The sequence below is a fragment of the Anser anser genome (genome assembly GCF_964211835.1).
Source record: "Anser anser genome assembly, chromosome: 14".
Classification (NCBI taxonomy): Eukaryota; Metazoa; Chordata; class Aves; order Anseriformes; family Anatidae; genus Anser; species Anser anser.
In genome coordinates, this window is record NC_139735.1 from 3,214,094 (window position 1) to 3,232,610 (window position 18,517).

Below are 18,517 nucleotides of genomic sequence, written 5' to 3' on the forward strand. Positions count from 1 at the left end.
TAAGAAAAGCAAGGGACACATTCTTATCATTATTTTACCATAACTGCTCACCACAATTTTCTAATTCTAGTTCTGAAGCAGACAAGTGCAAAATGATTTGGAAAAAATTAACTAAGGAGAGCACATACTTAGGACTGGAGAATAGTTCCTTATGACAGAAAACAACATGCTTTCCCGTGGGCTGTGTCAAACACGAGAGGCACGTAAGCAAACAGGGTGATAAACACCTAAACTCAGGGGCATCCCCACTCGATACTGTCCCACCAACAGTGCAAATCCTAGAGGTCTGCCGAAATCTAAGACAGCTATCATTTGCCTGTAAAATTGGATCTTTCTACCTATTTTAAACCTGCAAGAAAGGAAACATCATCCTTTTATGCTGTTTTCTGAGTTGAGGATTTGATTCCATGCACACCTGAACAGAAATCCTAGCAAAGAAGAGGCTGAATGGTTATTATACCCAGCTGAAGAAACCCAAACTCAGCACTAGAATGTGCACTGGGTCAGAACGCTTCTTCCTGGTTATGATTAATGTAATTTGTCAAGAACTACTTGCTTAAAACTCTTTTTCTTCAAATTCCAACTCAGAATTTTATTTTCTATTCCTGATACTTACATTTCAAGCATGGCATGTGATAATAACAATAAACACCACATTAAGAACATGTTTAAGACCACTTTCTCCTTCAGCTTTTCTTCTGCAGTTTATTATATAAATTATGCTTTTAAACATTTAGAGCACTCACATTTCAAAACAGAAAATGTTTAGTTCCACACTGAAATACTAGTGCAAAAGTGGTTTATCTAAGTGCAAATAAATTACACGTCCCCACTGACAGCCAGTGGATTAGGCTGTTTTAAATACGGCTTTTAAGTCCATAACTATTGATTACATTATTTACACGAACTCCGAGCATGTTGTAGTCAATAGAAATATTGGACTTTGGTTGGTAACAACCAAATATGCTGACAGTACAAACAAGAGAGAACAAGACAGAACAATTCTACTTAAAGTAGACCTGTGAATTCACTGGGACTGGAGAACAACAATATCATTTTTCTGAGGTGACTTTAGTTATAAATAAGCAGATGTCAAATGCTCTATTTGATGTTCAATTCCAATTATTAAAATACAATAAAGCCCACCCACATGCAGGTATTATATTCCAGTGAATGCCACAGGTCATCTTTGGCACATCATATGACAGTACCTGAACACTGAATACAGCATTAGATAACACGCTTCATGAAATAATCTTGGTCTGGCAAGAGGACAAATAAAACGCAAAGATCCTTCCCATTTCCAATGCCAATAATTGTTGCTAAAGAATTTATTAAACCAAGACTGAAATATAGCAATGCCTCTCAGATGAACAGTACAAACTAAAACCAAAGTTTAATTAAATCCAAGCAGAATAAATCTTATTCGACTCACAGATGCTACTGTATGGGGTCACTGCAGTGAAATATGGGCCATTTTGTCAGTACTAGTTATTAATATCTTAGAAATCTGCATTCATTTCTCTTGAAGTGGTGATGTAAAAACAAATTTGAGACACCTCATAAATAACATCTTTATTAATGGGTTTTCTTTTTCACATTCTTTAAAGTGATGTTTAATTGAAGTCTGCATAGTCAAGAGTGCAAAAAAAATTCATAGGAGTCAGACCCAGAGGTGAACGTTGCCCCCTCCCCTCTTTTTTTTTTTTTTTATAAGTAAGACTGGTCGCAATCATAGGAATAAGTAACCTCTAGAAATAAGTGAACGGGGAGATGTAGAGGTGGTGGGGATGAAAGCCACCAGAAAAACTCTCACCAGTATATTTTTCTATTAATAAAGTCTTCACACAAAGACACACGACACCCATTCACATTCATGTGCACAGCAGAATGTAAACTACAGAAGAAATATTTCCTCTACCGAAGGAACAGTGAGATTATTTGTGTATTTAACCGAGTGTTGTTCAGCTGTTCCCACAATGGGAACCATTACAATACCAAGACAGAAAAACAAAAGGTCCAATTTCTTCATGCCCTTATTACAACCACATTTAAACTAGCATCTCACAGTATGAAACATGAAATCTGAGTAGTTCCATAACACTAAGAATTACCCCTAATACACACTTTTAAAGCAGTATACCTCTGTCCTTTTTTAACACTTTAAGACTATCATCCCTTTCTTTACTGCTCACGTTATTCACAGTTGGTTGAACAGCAGCTGAAGAGGACCCCAGTCTCTTCCAATGCCCACGGAATGGCTCAGCCTACGGAAGTGGTCTGCGGGCACTCCCCACCCCAGTGAGGAGCAGGGCAGCAGAACATCTCCACTTCCAGCTTCATTTCCATCGGTACAGGCAGCACAGTCCCGAGTCTCCCATAGCAATGTCACTGTATGACTGCAAAAAGTATTTTTAATATTTACACCATCTACTGATTTAGCTGTTGCATTGTAACCGTTATCAGAAAAATCTAGAGAGGGGGAAAAAAAAGGCATGTCCCCAAGTGTAACTGCCGTAGGTAGCAACGACTCGCATGTCGTCCACACTGGTAAGAGGCTGCTTCTGATCTACAGTTTTGTCTTATGCAATACAGAGGCACTACTCTGCAGCAGAGTTTAAATGCAGAATTCTTTCACATCGGTCTCTTGGAAAAGCTATCAGATATCCTCACTTCTGAACTTCACCATGAACAAACTAGGCTTAACACTTCTATAAGACTGCTGTAACAAATGTCAGCTATAATCTATATTAGTTAGGTTCTGAATTATTGATCTTATTCAGAAGCATAACGTAGGACTGCGGGGAACTAATCATCAATATTCAATCATACAAGTCCAGATCTGGGCAAGAAGTACATCTCTTTTATTCTATAGGCTTTGAAAAGGTCCAAATTTCTATTTTTTTTAAAGCCTATAGGCTTTAAATCCAAGAGACAAGCCCAGTAGTTCAAGAGAGAAAATGAAATCAAGGCAGACAAATATACCTTTGCAGCTAAGGATATTGAAAACATAGGGCCTAGAGTATTTTAAAGAAGACCTACAACTGCGAGGAGAAGTAGTCCCTGTCCTGGGATTCAGTAAGAATATTTGTAGCAGTTCTTAGTTTCACAAGGGTGAAACACACGACATGGTGAAAGTCAAACCCACCACAGTGAAACAACGATTCCCAGGCTGAAACCCTACCTTCATTAGCTACATCACAGAGGAAAACATCCTGCTGCACACAGAAACACAAATAACAGTTCCATGGCAATGTCAGCTAGTGTCAACAAGAAGCTGATGGATACACGTTTCACCACTCCTTCTTAGAAAATAACCTGTCCTCTCCTCAGGGAGCTAATGCACTGGGAGATGGGGAAAAAACAGTCAGAAGTCTGGAAAACAAACACTGAAGATAATGAAGTTTTACCCCAGAAACAAGCCACTTGGGCATCCAACGACTGTTATATTGACTAAGCTTCAGGGCAAAACTGTAGAAAAACAATCCACCTTAATCCAAATCAAAACACCAAAAATAGAATTGTCCGACTGGGTGTGGGCTGATAAATTTTCACAAGCAACAACAGCAATTTTTTTTTCCTGGCAATTTCACTGATAAATCTTCTGGCAGAATCCAAATCTAATTAAACTGAGAACAGAATAATTTAGTGCAGTACCTTTCTTAATTTCTTCAGTAAAATTTGTATTTTTTGTCACTTCAGGGGTTTAATTCAAGGTACCAGTAAAGTAAGACCACTTTTGACATTAGTTCATGATTTGCATTGACACAGATTTTGTATTTTTAAAGGTGGTAGTTATAAGGGCATCGGATTAGAGTTTTCTTCTAGTAATGCAAGATCCTAAAATAAATGCAATTTGGTAGTCTGAAGGAAACACCTTACTCCTTAACACACAATGAAACTACTTTGTGGCCTTCTGTGTTTCAGGAAAATATCCCCCATATTCAGATCATTAGACAGCCTCACTAGTTAAGACACATTAAAATGAAACATTTTCCATTAAAGTCGCCAAAAACTGGATTTAAATTTATTGCATGACGTTGCATAAGAAAGTATATTATTGAAAACTGTAAGGCATCATGCAATTATCCATCAGCTAATTATTTATTATTCGTTGAAAGATGGTTATATACTCTAAAGTTATAAAACCAGTTTCAAAAAAGTACATAAAAAAATTTAACATGATAAGCATTAAATATTTTTCACATGTCTGTAGTTTTTAGCTGTTAAAAAGTGCATTCAAACATACTGTACTGGAAAGTTGCTCTGTCCAAAAATGGTGCTGGAGATTTGTTAAATTAAAAGTTGCAAAAGAATGTTGTATGGGATTAGAAAGCTAAAAAGTTGTGGTACTTAAACTTACAAACTTGCTTGAAATATTTTTTCAATCCTCACACTTACAATTTAGCATAGGTGGTATAATTATGTAAAAATGTATGCTTATATAACTAAACAGTCAAATGAATTCAAGTTACGTACACTGAGTGATCAGAGAAGGAGCAGACTTAATATTTAGACATGGGACAGAAAGTACTAATGTGATTTTGGCGTTAATCTATGTACTGTGCCATCCAACGGAATCCTTCTCCGTAGCCTTGTCTCTTTAGCACGCTGCACATGAACACTTCTAGTGGCCTTGCATTCAATTCTTTCAATGGTATACTGCCCTGCAAAGAGACAAAAGTATTCCAAGTTATGGTATCTTTACAAGAAGATTCCTCCTCTACATCAACATTTATTTCAATGGAATGCCATTACTTAATTCATGTTGGGCACTAGAATTTTAGAAAATAAACTAACCAAAACATTTGCACACCTTACTAGGACTACAGTCACTGAGGAAATACGCTGAGCATCTTTACATGCGCAGCCACATTTGGAGAGCATAAAGTATATGTACGAACCTGAGTACAAGAGCAAGCATGTGCACAGAGAGCTTTTGCTCAGTTTTCAGAAGAAGTTCCCTGCTCTGTTTCTAACAGCTTTCCAACAAGATAAAAAGAGCATTTGCTACAAATTAGGACTGACCACAGTCAGAGTGCGAGTTGCTTGCTTGCCAAGAGCATCACAGTGTGACAAAGCTATTGCTCAACTGGACATTCACAACAGGAGTCATACATCATAGACTACGTGCAGTGTTGTAAAAAACAGGGCAAGATGCAAAAAAAAATATCTATAGTAACTGTTTACAGTCTATTACACCTATTCTAAACTAACCTATGAAATTCTTTTTCACTTGGAAAACAAAGAGGTACAGATTCGCTTCTGCTCAACCTAAACTCCGACTAGCACTGAACTCTGTGAAGCAGAATACAAAAGCAAAGAGGAATTACAAGACTGGGTCCTCTCCTCAAGGCAGTCCACTGCTGGTCACCTAATGCAAGCTGGAATGGAAGTGACACTGGAACAGCTTTGTCAGCTGCATCAGGAGAGGTGTACTTCCAAAGACAAAGGATAATGGAGCAACTTGTTTCTAACTACTTGTACCCAAATGTCTACTACAAGTAATACACTGTATTTACTTTAGAGAGAGAGTTGAAGTATTACAAAGATGCATAATACAAATCTGTCTTGTTGTTACAGATGCCAGTAGGATTTTTTTTTCCACAGCCTACAAACTCAGATTTTTTCCATGATGTAAACCTATTTCTAAACTTTAGTTAAACACGTTGAGTAATGATTTGTATTAAACCTGCAATTTAAATAAAAAAGTCAATTACTGAAAGACTTTATCAGGTTTTCTCTTATAGTTCTCACTAGAACTATAGAACTGTATCCTCTGAAAACTTGTTCACCCTTTAGAAGTACTGCACTGGAAAAGTTCAAGTACTGACAACTATACTAGGTACTAATACCTTTTCTCTGGAAAAAAATGTGGCAATGAAAACAATGAATAGAAGTTGCAGTAGAGGTGTATCTAACACACACATGCACAAAAGAAAGAGACTTCAGCATTTATTCCATATAAGTCTATAATGTATTAAGTACATAATAAACTAAAAAACATTTGTTTTGTGTAGCTGAAGTGGACTGGAACCAACACAGAAATATAAAGCAAACACAAGATCCCTAACCAAAAAAAACCACAACATTACCTTTCCTGTTGTCTGGCCGTACAGACCAAACATCTCTCGTAACCTCTCTTCACTGATGGCTTCAGGTCTGTCAATCTTATTACCAAGGATTAGGATAGGCACATTAGCAATAGTTTCATCTGTCATTAGTGACTACAAAGGGAAGGAGAAAGGGGGAAGAGATTATTTCAGGATATATTTTGACTTAGGACTTCACATTAAGATAAAAAGTTAACAACGTAATGCCATTAAATCATTTGGTGAAGCTTGGCCTTTTAAAAAGTAAGGGTAAAAAATTCACTGGCACATCAAAATTAATTGATGGGAGTTGTTTAATGTACTTGGGATAAAATAAATGAAATTACTCACAAAATGGAAAATATCACAAATGGAGCAATATTGATTCAACTGAATTATTGGCAAAATAACATGTTCACCTACCTTCAATGCATACAGTAATGAATAGTAAGAAGAGGGCAACAGAACCAGAATACAGCTAGATAGGAATGACGACGCAGAAGGTGAAATTACTAGCACTCATGACCAGGTGGCAAGAGAGCTCTGTTGGATACTGATCTTATTTTTCAGAAGTTAAAGTTCAGACTTTCAAAAACATATTTAAACTTACATCAAGTTCTTCTTTTGATTCGAGCAGTCTTTCATGATCCGCACAGTCCACCAAGAACACAATGCCATTAATAGCTGGCAGATAGTTTTTCCACACTCTGCGAGCTACAGGGAAGATGTGAATGAAAAACAATGGAAATTATCACAAAATTTAGAGCAATGCACATCAGTAATTAGAAAGGAACATTTTTTTTTTTCAAAGTCTTAGCTTATACTGCCAGTCTTCAGGATGCAATTTCATGTTTTACAAAGCTTGTGATAATAGATCAAAATTACCAGTCCCTCTAGTGTTATCACCCCTCTATCCCACATGCACACTGATGTACTCAACCTTTTTGTGTTTCCCCAAGAATTATGTCAAGAAACACAAGTTCGAAGCATAAAGGTTAAACGTAAGTATAAGCAATCTGAAGTAGTGAAACAAAAACTACCTAATCCTCCTCAAAATACGTGTTATCAGTTAAGAAATTTTGCTCTAGTGCAGCTCTTGCCAAATTGTATTTGGGAGTGCAGTATGTGATGGAGACAGGCAACAGAGCAGTGAACGTTTTTAACACTATCAAAGAGAGTGTGGGAAGCCGATCTCTGCAGCATGGTTGTATTTCTGATCTGAGACAAACTGACTGTAAACAACTCTAACTTAATTCACTGCAGTTAAATGAGTCAACATATTCTCTTACCTTGAGCATGTCCACCCAGATCAAAGGTAGTGAAAGTCATGCCAGCAATTGTCAGCTCCTCTGAAGCTAAAAATACACAAAATTATGTTCTCTGCATGTGAAGATTATACAGCATTATATACATCTTATACGATATTCCGCTATATGGAATAGTCTAAGCTAGGGTATAGATTTTGCTTTCTCTTGGTTGTTTTCAGTATTTTCGTATTCAAGAAATGAATCAGTACAATACATTTTCCCTCAATAACACTTGTGTAACAAAATAAATGTGGTTAACCATTAAAACACATACAGAATACCTGCAATGTTAAGAGAATAGCAGAGAAGGCCCACACGTTACTTATCCCTACACATTACAAAAACAGCAGGCAGCTCTGGCCTCCGGTTTGCCACAAAGTTGGAATTTCACGTACAATACTGTTGAAGGTTTCTCCTCTTTGTGTCCTTGCTTAATTGCTTACCTCCTTCTTAGACTTCACCAGTCCACATTTTTAACCTGCACTGAACCTCTTCTCCTGCAAGGCTACCACAATGACAATCACACAGAAACCTCTAAGCTACGAAAATCAAAACAGTGTACATAAATGCAAGCCCCAGTTTCCCACAGCTTCTGTAATTCAGACTCAGCTCCATTACTCTGCTTCTAACTGGCCCCTTAATTTTAAATAAGTCACATTGAACTATCCTAAAAGAATTTTTTGAGTATGACTCAAATTACCTATGGATTGTGATCCCCAAAATTCCTTTGTTTCCCCCCAGTTACTTATGATGTATAATCAGGTATTGCTTTTCTTGCAATACTTTGAATACTTCCTGGCTAGGGATCTAGGAGCGTTAACTTACTGGGGTGTAGTGTGGGGACGTGCTGTCCCAGTCTGTCATCTTTGAGCATGTGCAGCAGCGTAGTTTTTCCAGCATTGTCCAATCCAAGAAAAACTAGTTTGCCTGATTTCTTGTACAGTCCTGCAACAAAGAATAATCTACTGAATAGCCAGTTAAATCAGCGAAGGTATTACCATAACATCGTCCAACAGGAACTCACATCACACACATAAAAAATACGAACATTTAAGAGCAACAGCAATAGTGTATTTGAGCATTCTGAAGCCTAAGCCTCTTTCAGATCCTGTGGGGTCTGCTGATCAGCAAGACCAATAAACGTTCCTACATGGATATCCTACAGGTTTCTGGTGGCACAGCTCTGACAGCCAGCAGTGAAAGGGAGTGTGATCGCTAATTAAACCAGACATATGCAGTCACATTATTTCTAACGCTCCCAGGAGCAAAGTTTTACGGACACAGTACAAAATACAGACCTGCCAAGCTCCACAGTGCGCTTTATCGATGACCTTTATCAGTGCTCTCCTACTTGTACAAGCCACATTCACACTCGCTCATGTGCTTATCACAGCTATGCTTGCTCCAGGCAGCTTATGTGATGCTGAGTGGCATTTCGGGGGGCAGGCACATGACTGATGTAAACGTGTCGGTAATATAAATGCGTTTATGTTATCCGAGCAAAGTCAAAACAGGATTAAACCTTGCCAGAGTAGCCTACTCTGCCTTAGCGAAGCGACAGTTTTGCTCACAGACAGTGGAATTGCCTGGGAGGTACAGAGGTACAGTGCTAACAACAGATTATAAAACATTATCAACCCCAGACGTGGAACAGAGCATGTTTTGTTCATCCCCCTCCAGTTATGACCAAAAAAAAAAATAAATGTTTGAAACAAAAAACTTCAGATCTCAGTAGGTATTTTATAGAGAACCTAGCTTCAATGTCAATAGCCATAATTAGCATATATATGAATTGTTTTATTTTGGCTCACGTATTATTTTGACAGAAGTAATATTCATCCAGATCCTCAGCTAAATTGTGTGGTTATGACCCGAATGGCATCATCAGTGCCATTTTGACACATTTGCTGTCTTGTGATAATGCCATAATAACAGGAACAAGAAATGTTACTTTCACTGTCGTCTTTATAAAAATGCCTTTTCCCCTTTATTTCTCTACTTGTAATCCCAATAAATACATCAACTGTTGCAAAGGAGAAGACGTGTAAAATATTAGCACCATATTTCCTGAAGTTTGAGATTGTCAAAGGACAATTCTCTCAGACTTGCCAACACCACAACCTATGCCAGAATTATTTTTCACTGCTTCAAACTGATCAACATTCGACGTAAAATATTCTTAAGATAAATTTATTTAAAAAAACCCACACATTCTGTACTGAAAAACTATTGAAGTAAGAATCTCCTAGCTTTGTGCCTTTTACGCTTTGCCTTATGTGTTTTCAAAGAACTGTGACCTGGATGCTACACATGCATGTTTCCTTAGGAACCGCTATTGACCCCACCACCCTCAAGAGTGCTGAAGAAAGGAGGGAAAAAATACATATGCTGAAATTAACAGTTCTTTAAAAACAAAAATGAGCTACATTCCTAACAGAATTTTCTTTTTTCTTCCTCCTGTTTAAAAAGAATTGCAAAATGCAGCCAAGTACTGTAATGTGGGAGTTTTAAGTCACCAGGATCTTTTACTAGATAATGTCACAGTATTGTGGTGCTTTGTAATATACTGAAGAAAGGTTTCTTTTACAACCACCTTGATGATACAGAAATACTTCTTGAAGTATACGTTACCATTAAAGTTCCACTGTCCCACTGTTGTAGTCACTTCACTTAACCACGCACTCTCCCCGAAGAACAACTAACCCTCCTGATCTGCAAACTAGGTACCAAAATCCTGCCTACTGCCAAGATGCGCTGTGCCAAGTGCCGCAGGAACAAGAGGCTTGTAGCCATTCCAAGGTCACATTAACAGCAGTCCCCTGGACTGTACATGATGAGCAGAATGACCCAGCCACATCATTTCTGGAGCCCTTATTTGTTTCCCTTCCAGCCTGAGGCACAGGTCACCCTGGGGTCTCTGCTCCACTGCATCCCCCCGTGAGCACACAGCCTTGCCCGTTTGGCAGACACATCTGAGTTGCTGATAAGCCCCAGCTGCTGTCCAGTTTTTGCATTATTTGTGATACTAGTTTTTGGTACACATACGGACTTAGTCTGATGAGGAAGGCTTCTGATAAGAAAGAGATCCTTCCCCGTCCATGCCTGATGAGGGTTAAACTGGTGGTGACCTCTTATCAACTCTTATCCTCATAGCTCTTTTCTTTTGTGAGATTTTAAATAACATTACACAGGGGGTTCCTTGGCCACCCCCTGGATGCTGTAGTGCTGCACGGTCACATGTGCCTCTATCTGCCCGACCTTTACACTGCTGCTGTTTGCTCACCTTTCCCCCTACCTTCAAACTAATCTCTGGAATCGCATTCCACCAGGGCATGTTTTATAACCTGCAGGAAAGAATACTCTTTCATATTCCTCAACTTATTTCATTAATAATCTTTTTTTAACTACAAGTACTGTAGAGTGTTTGCAGTTCTTTTTTCAAATACAACTCTTACTCCCCAAACTCACCTTTTCATATGCCCAAATTACACCACCTATTAATCTACAAGCCGGAGGAGAAAGTATTGATGTTTACAGAGAGAGAAGTGAACAAACATGTTCATATATTAAAACTTAGGTCACAGGAGAAACTCCAGTTCACACTTACCTTACAAGTTAAATGAAACACTACTAAACTACATTAATACAATAGTGCTGTTGCTACTCACAGACTGAACACATAGGGAACATTCGCTCCCAAAGCAAATGCCCCCACTTTCTCTGAAACTTTCTATACTTTGAGTGTCTTTCATAAAAATGCAAGACGAACAAGCAGTAATACTTCATCTATTAGTGACATTAAAACCAGAGTATCAATAAAAGGATTCTTTGTGCATTCTACATGTATGTGTATGAAGGGATGTTTCATACAGTGACCTACCTTGCCTCCTGTCACGATAGCACAGGGAATTGTAGAGTATCCCAAATGCTAGGATCAGCCTTCTTCAAATGAATAAAATGTACACGATTTTATTTATTTATTTATTTATTCTAGAATTAAAGGGACATATGGACAGCAATTCTCCTTTCTACTGCAAGCTTCAGTATCTTTCACCAGAATTAGACTTTGTATGCGCAGATATAGGAAAGTGAGCTAACGTGCAGTAATCGCTGCTTGACTAAGTAAGAGAAGATAAGGGAGATTAGTCAACTTAGTTAAAATTTCACTGGCTAATATTTCAATAGTAGGCCAAGGGTCTAACATTCAGTGAAAAAGTTTAAACTTCCAACTGATAAAAGGCAGGTGCCATGATCCATTAATCTCAAATGCTTTTTATTTGCTTCAGTAGAATCCCTGGAACCCGTAAAATGTCCTTTTTAGCTATGTTATCTGCAACTTCTCTTCCTCTTTTTAGTATCCTAACATTTCCTTTCCTCTTTTTTTTTTTTCCCCTCCTGTTTTGCACAAGCTAATATTTCACCTTGGATCAACATGGATTGCAGATGCTTTTGGCCAGGGAATACTTTCCTAAGGTTCTTCATCAGAGATCAGCGGAGTTTCACACTGATTTCAATGACACTAGTCACACAATAAAGCACTGCTGGACATGAGCAGGGGCTTCAATATCTGGCATTAATTTTTTTGTAGATGGTTGTTCTTATTTGAATTCTCAAATGACACCAGATTAAACGTGATGCAATTAAAAAAATCAAATCTATTATGTTCATGAAAGAAAATCTAATTTTTCAAGAGGTTAAAGGATTAATGTAAGATTGAGAGAAGAGCACATTCTCGAAATACTCAGAGAACACTCAATACTTATAGAATCATATCCTGAGCTGGGAGGGACCCACAAGGATCATTGAGTCCAACTCCTGGCTCCGCACAGGACCACCCCAAAATCAGACCATGTGTCTGAGAGCGTTGTCCAAATGCTTCTTGAACTCTGGCGGCTCGGTGCCATGACCGCTGCCCTGGGGAGTCTGTCCCACTGCCCGACCACCTCGATGAAGAACCTTTTTCTGATATCCAGCCTGACCCTCCCCTGTCCCAGCTCCATGCCGTCCCCTCGGGTCCTGTCGCTGTCCCCAGAGAGCAGAGCTCAGCGCCTGCCCCTCCGCTCCCCTCGTGAGGGAGCTGCAGGCCGCCATGAGGCCTCCCCTCGGCCTGCTCTGCTCTGGGCTGAGTACTGATAGTGATGTAGTAGTGATAAGTGGAACATTTTTTTTGAGTGCTACCGAATATACACCAAAATATTCTTTAAACAGTTGCTATGTTTGAAGATAGCAGGGGTTAACAGATAGCATGATAAAAACAATAAAACTTACCTAAAAACTGTAATACACTACTGAAACCACTGTAAATCCAATCAAATATGAAGGACATATCTGGGTCTTATAGTCTGAAATAAAAAGAAAAATTAAATTCTGTTAGAAGAGCACATTAAGCGTTGTAAGATGTTTACTCGAGTTGAACCTGGGGAAGTTTTATGACACAGAAGTCGCTGCTGTCTGCACATCGCCTGTCTGTGTGCTTTGTACCAGACGATGACCACTCAGCACCAGGACCACCACGTAAAGGCCGCATCCCCGCCTGTACTGCCTCATACAGGCTTCCACCATCTGAGGTTTAACCATAAAACTCATTTCAGTAACGACTCAGGAACACCATGTTTCTCACTGAATTCTTTCAGGTTAGGTTCAGGAACGGAAGGGGGAGGTGAGGACAGAGAGCTGCAGCCAGCCCCGGGCAGACACCCCTCGGCAGCAGGATGAAGCCCCAGTACTCCTCAAGCTCCCCTTGCTTGTGGTATGGTAAAAACACCACTGTGCTAGTCCCTGGGGGTGAGCAAGCGGCCAGGATGGGATCACACAAAAAAAACCAGGCCTGCTGTTCCTGTCCCAAAAGGGATGGAGTCCTCCCCAGGGCATGGGGCCTCCAGCAGGCGGCCACAACGGCAGCGGCCGAGGGAGTTTTCTGACATCTTGAGCACTCAGAACACACAGGCAGCCCAGGCAGGGAACAACCAGGATTTCACAGAATTGTTTAGGCTGGAAAAGACCCTTAAGGTCACCAGGTCCAACCATCGACCCGACACTGCCAAGTCCACCGTTTCTGAAGCAATGCCTTGAGATGCAAGAACTGTCACTAGGTTAACTGCGCGGCCACGAACAATTAATTTCTTAACTTTCATCTTAATTCCCTCATTATCTAATGTAAGGTTAGTCACACTGAAAGCACTAGCTTGACATATGGAATTAGCACTCAGCATAAAAAAAATCTTTCGAAAGACTAAAGGGCAACTTCCTCAGAAGCACCCAGCCAGCTAATTCCTGCTAGATCAATAAATTCCTGCTAACGCCCGGGGAAGTTGGAGTCCAAGTCTTTGAGACGATGTCTGGGCTGCTACGGGCAGCTTGCAGAGGCATCCTGAGCCAGCGCAGGCTCTCCCACGGCATTTGTTTCTACGCTGCAGCCATGTCCTGGGCCCTCCTGGGATAACTTTAGGACTGCTCTGGACCTGGAGCAGAGCCCAAAGCAGTGGAAACACAGGTCAGTACCAGACCAAAATCCACCTATCCATTATAACAATTACACTCAGGCAATGAACAGAGGTTTTCTACTGCATAGCAACAGGTATGTCACAGCAATAATACGGAAAGAGGAGGAGTGTTTATTATTATTTAATTATGTTTGCTTGCACTGGAGCAAAATCTGTTCAGCCCATATTTGCCTTCCCTGATTGACCACAGCAAAGTGTTAGGAACCCTTGGTTTCTTCGGGACTAACCCTGAAACCCTTGCCTATGTCCTGTGCTACTTTGAGCTGTCACAGTTGCAACTTTTAAGAATAAAAAAACAAATAAGCTTGTGGATGCATGAACACCCAGTTACACAATGTCATGACTGAAACTGTCACTTGCATGTCTAAAAAGCAAAGGTCAAGAATAAGCAAACATGGCAGGACGTACACGTCAGCAGATTTATTTATTGCTTGAACAAAACACCGATCGAGAAAATCCTCTGTGGGGCTTAGAGAAATGATCTGCTCAAATAACCTGCAAATCAGTGCAAACAGCGTGATGTAAGAGAAGTGCTCGTGTTACCGCGGTGAGAATAACTTCACAGAGTTTAGTTGGGTTAACCAGCTCCTTCTGCAAACCTCACGGACGGAAGAAAAAAGTCTTCATGTGCTGCTGAAAACACTTAAAGGGACAAGATTCAAATTATTAAAATGAGAAGGGAGTTACTCTGCAAGTACTGCTGAAGCGGCAGCAATATGGCTTAAATTCCCCTACACACAGAAAAAGTGGCTTAGGGAAGGCTATCCAAATGCACCACAGCTAACTTCGGTATCAGCTGGCAGCGCTTAAAGGAAAACACTGCTTTGAAAATGGGAAAAAAATTGACGGCGAATTGTAAAGGCACACTAGCAATATTTGAACAGAGATATTAAATCTGCTCTTATCAGACGGCAAAAATAACTGCCCGACTCACGGCAGTGCCCGACCGAAGTGCCACCAAGCCACCCAGCGGCACACCGATGCCCAGAGCCCGCTGACAGCTCCAAGCCTCGGTACTGTGTGGAGCCAGGCAGAGCAGCGGGGCTGCTCAGCAGACGGACACAAGCTGTCCTGCTAAAGCCACCACGAAAGAAGAACACTGAAAACTCTGGCAATCACGGCTCCCAAGGCTTGACGGAGACAAAAACACTAACTGCTTTAAGGTTATCTCCAGGGTTCCCTCACAAATAGCCGGTTGCGAGCTGACACAGACTTTTAATGAGAAATTGTGACAGACACGTGGCAATCTGCTGATACCGACTATTTTTACAGACATCACCAACTTACCTTCTCGTGTCTTCTCAGAAATAGGAAAGTAACTTCCCAGCACCAACAGCCGATGGCTACCACTTCAAAATGTGTCTACCAACCCTGTCTACCGACCCTGGCTAGCATTATTTCATAAGCGAAGCGTGACTTGTGGTTCCTGGGGAGCCCTGCCAGCCAGCCTGCAGACCGATGAAACTGGTTTGCATCCTAGCGGCCACCTGCTGACCACGGGGAGCAGAATTCCCACCCAGCAGTTTTGGTAACACCTCGAGACACATTTTTTTTTTTTTAATTCTGAAAAGCAAGGATTTTCCCACTCTGGATCTGAATTTTTCTGGCTAAAAGTTCATTATTCCATTCCAGAATCAGTTCAAATAGTTCTTACTTCTAAAGACCGTGAACATTTAGATAAGCGAGGATATCAGGCTTGTAAAGACAGCTTTAAATCCCTTGATGGAAGAATTAGGAAGTAGAAACCAATTACACCCAAGTACAACACCTCTTGCAATAACTAGAAGTCACTGCACTGTGCCTGGGTGATTGCTGTCACCAAGAACTAGAAAAGAAACCTCCGTCCAGTGTAACCGCAGCCAACCACGCTCTCTGAGCTACAGCAAGTTTGAGAACAGGCTCTGCTAAAAACAGCTTGCAAACAAGTGCTTAAAGTGCACTCTTAAGGGTGTATTTCACCTAAGACCATTTTAACGTTGTAAAACGTTACCACTGGCAACAAAAATCAAAATCGGTAACAAATTCAGTGAGTAAAATGAGACTTGCTGCCTGCCATCGACTTTACGATATGAGAGTGCATCTTGATGCAGTGTTTTAAGAGTTGAGGAAAGGAAGAGAGTTTGGGAATGAGCTAACGGCGTAGCTTTTCTATTTTAATCAGATGGCAAGTCATCTCTGAGATTTCAGAGAGATATTCACATAGCGCTGTTACTTGCTGGGTTGAAAACAGAAAGATTACATACCGTATGACATATACTTAGTGCTATTGCATCTTTTATTCTGAGATACTCCATTTGAATTTAGCATTGATCTCAAGTACATCTGAAACAGCAAAGCAAACAGTTTATCTCTAAAGACGGCACTGCAACATGCACATTAGGTCCTAACAGCAACTGATGAAGTGTTTCAGTCGCAGTCTGGCTCACAAAAATTCTTCTCAGATCACAGTCTCAAAATAGGGCCTATTGCAGCAATTTCCACACTTATTTAAAACAAACAAACAAACAAAAAACAGAACATATTGGAGCATGAATACATAATTATTCTTCATCTTAAAGGTTATCGTTTTTGAAGAAATAATGCTCAGAACAAGAGCATCTTGACAGATCATTACAATATGCCAAACAACTACACAAGAAAGTTGTAAGGCACATGACGACTAGAACACGATACAACAACCCACTTTTCCAAATCACCACCACCAAAGTGAAATATGAGCCAGAACCAAAAAGAAACTGCCAAGCAATCATAAAAGATTAATGCAATTGACAACAAGCATGGGGCTGGTATCTCTACAAACCAGAGATCAGAAGGCTGTAGTGCTTCTCTTCAGAGAATGAGCAAAAATGTGAAGAAATTAAAATAACTGTGTGCAGTCAGGCAAGCGAGGGGAGGAAGGGTGACGAGTATCATTAGAGGAATTCTGATTCACAGCCCTCAGAGGGAATGGGCCCTTTTGGAGGGCGTGCACACTAATCCAAATTCTATTTACAAGCGAGACGTCGTTTTATAATTTCCCTTCGGGAAGCGTGACGACGGCACCCTTAAATTCAGCCGAAGGTTCAGCCATAACCGTACCCCAAACACCCTGGCCCAGCTTTGGATGCCCGACAAAGCTCCGTCCACGTCGCGTTTCGCCTTCGCAGCCGCTGCCTGCGGCGAACAACGGGTCTCGCCACTGACACAAACACCCGGAGAGGCGATGGCAGCACAGCGCGGTGGCACGGGAGGCCCGGGGAGCCGACCCGCCCCACCTCGCAAGGCCCCGTCCTCCAGCAGCACCGGCGGTGCCAAGCCCCCAGCCCCGAGGACGGGGCCGGGCCCCGACCCCCGGGCGCGGCCCCTCCGCGGCTGCCGGGCATCGCCCGAAGGCCTCCGGCCCGGCCCGGCCGCCCCGATCCCCCGGTGCACCGGGGGAAGGAGCCCGGCCTCCGGTAGCCCCGGGAGGCCGCGGCGCCGAGCAGGCCGCAGCCATCCCCGGCCCCGGTCCCCGGCCCAACGCCCGGGCCTCGGCGGCTCAGCGCCGGCCCCGGGAGGCGAGGCCGGGCCCGGCCGGGTCGCGGTGAGCACCGAGCGCCGCTCCCCCCCCACCTCCTCCCCCGGTGCTGCCCCCGCAGCCCGCTCACCGCCGAGCTCAGCTCCGGGCGCTCCGCCGGCACCGACACGGACCCCGCGGCTGCGCCCCGCTCCGCCCCCGCCTGGCGCCTTCCGGGCCCGGTACGGCTCGGCACGGCTCGGATCGGCTCGGCACGGCTCGGATCGGCACGGCACGGCTCGGAGCTCCGCCCGGCCCGGCCCCGCAGCGAGCCCCGGGACCTCCCCGGCCCCCCCCCCCCCCCGCCCCCTCCCGACGCAGCACCAGCGGGCAGTTTGGGTGTTTGTTGAGGTTTTTTAGGGGAGACCCGTACCGAGAGCACCCCGAAGCGTGTGCGGGGCGCTGGGCACCCGGTGGCTGCCCGGAGCACGCAGCAGCCGGCCGGGCTTGCAAAGGAACCGATCGTGGAGGCAACCTCGTGTGCCCAACGCGTCCCTCCCGGCTGCTGCGTGGCACCAGCAGCGCCTGGGCAGGGAGCCCCGCTGCTGCCCGAGGGCTATGGACAGGGCTTTGCCCATCGCAGCGGCCCTGCCACGGCCACCAGCCCCCAGGCCACCAGCAGAGCACCTGCTTGGCATGGTGTCGGGGCACGTTGTAGGGCCGTGGGCCTCGTTTCTATGATTCTGTTTGGCTGTGGGTGCAGAGGAGCTGCTCGTGGTTGAGTCACCATCCCTGGAGGTCTTTAGAAGACGTGTAGATGTAGAGCTTAGCGATACGGTTTAGTGGAGGACTTGGGAGTGTTAGGTCAGAGGTTGGACTGGGTGATCTTGGAGGTCTCTTCCAACCTAGACGATTTTGTGATTCTGTGGGTGCGGGACAGCACGGTGCCAGGCCCGGAGCTCTCGCCTCTGCCCTGGGGATGCCGCCATGCGTGTTTTGTGCTGGGCCAGCATCCCGAAACAGCTCGCCAAGGCAATGTGTTGGGAGCGACATAAATGGCGTCCTCTGTGCGGGCAGGCTCCGTGTAGGGCTGTGGTTGTAAGGGCCCCATACGTGTATGGGCTGTGAGGTCGGCTGGGT

General features: G+C 42.7%; 1 protein-coding gene across 2 annotated transcripts; it reads right to left on the reverse strand.

Moving 5' to 3' along the window:
* Positions 1 to 678: 678 nt before the first annotated feature.
* On the reverse strand, positions 679 to 17,736 carry SAR1B (secretion associated Ras related GTPase 1B). 2 transcript variants are annotated; one of them, XM_083798927.1, is made up of 7 exons: positions 17,529 to 17,736; positions 12,668 to 12,741; positions 8,225 to 8,344; positions 7,382 to 7,447; positions 6,703 to 6,806; positions 6,096 to 6,227; positions 679 to 4,667 (listed from the first exon to the last, which is right to left on the reverse strand). In XM_083798927.1, exons 2-7 carry the CDS (start codon positions 12,723 to 12,725, stop codon positions 4,551 to 4,553), a joined length of 597 nt encoding a protein of 198 aa, XP_083655053.1. In that variant the 5' UTR covers positions 12,726 to 12,741; positions 17,529 to 17,736; the 3' UTR covers positions 679 to 4,550. The 2 variants fall into 2 exon arrangements, with proteins under 2 accessions (XP_083655053.1, XP_083655054.1); XM_083798928.1 differs by lacking the exon at positions 17,529 to 17,736 and adding an exon at positions 15,190 to 15,357.
* Positions 17,737 to 18,517: the final 781 nt, after the last annotated feature.

Excerpts from the sequence above, each read along its gene's own strand:
- SAR1B (XM_083798927.1), bottom strand. The coding sequence starts at position 12,725 with ATGTCCTTCATATTTGATTGGATTTACAGTGGTTTCAGTAGTGTATTA. Across the intron at positions 8,345-12,667 it reads TAGTGTATTACAGTTTTTAG|GACTGTACAAGAAATCAGGC; the intron begins GTAAGTTTTATT and ends TCTTTGTTGCAG. Across the intron at positions 6,228-6,702 it reads AATCAAAAGAAGAACTTGAT|TCACTAATGACAGATGAAAC; the intron begins GTAAGTTTAAAT and ends TTCCCTTTGTAG.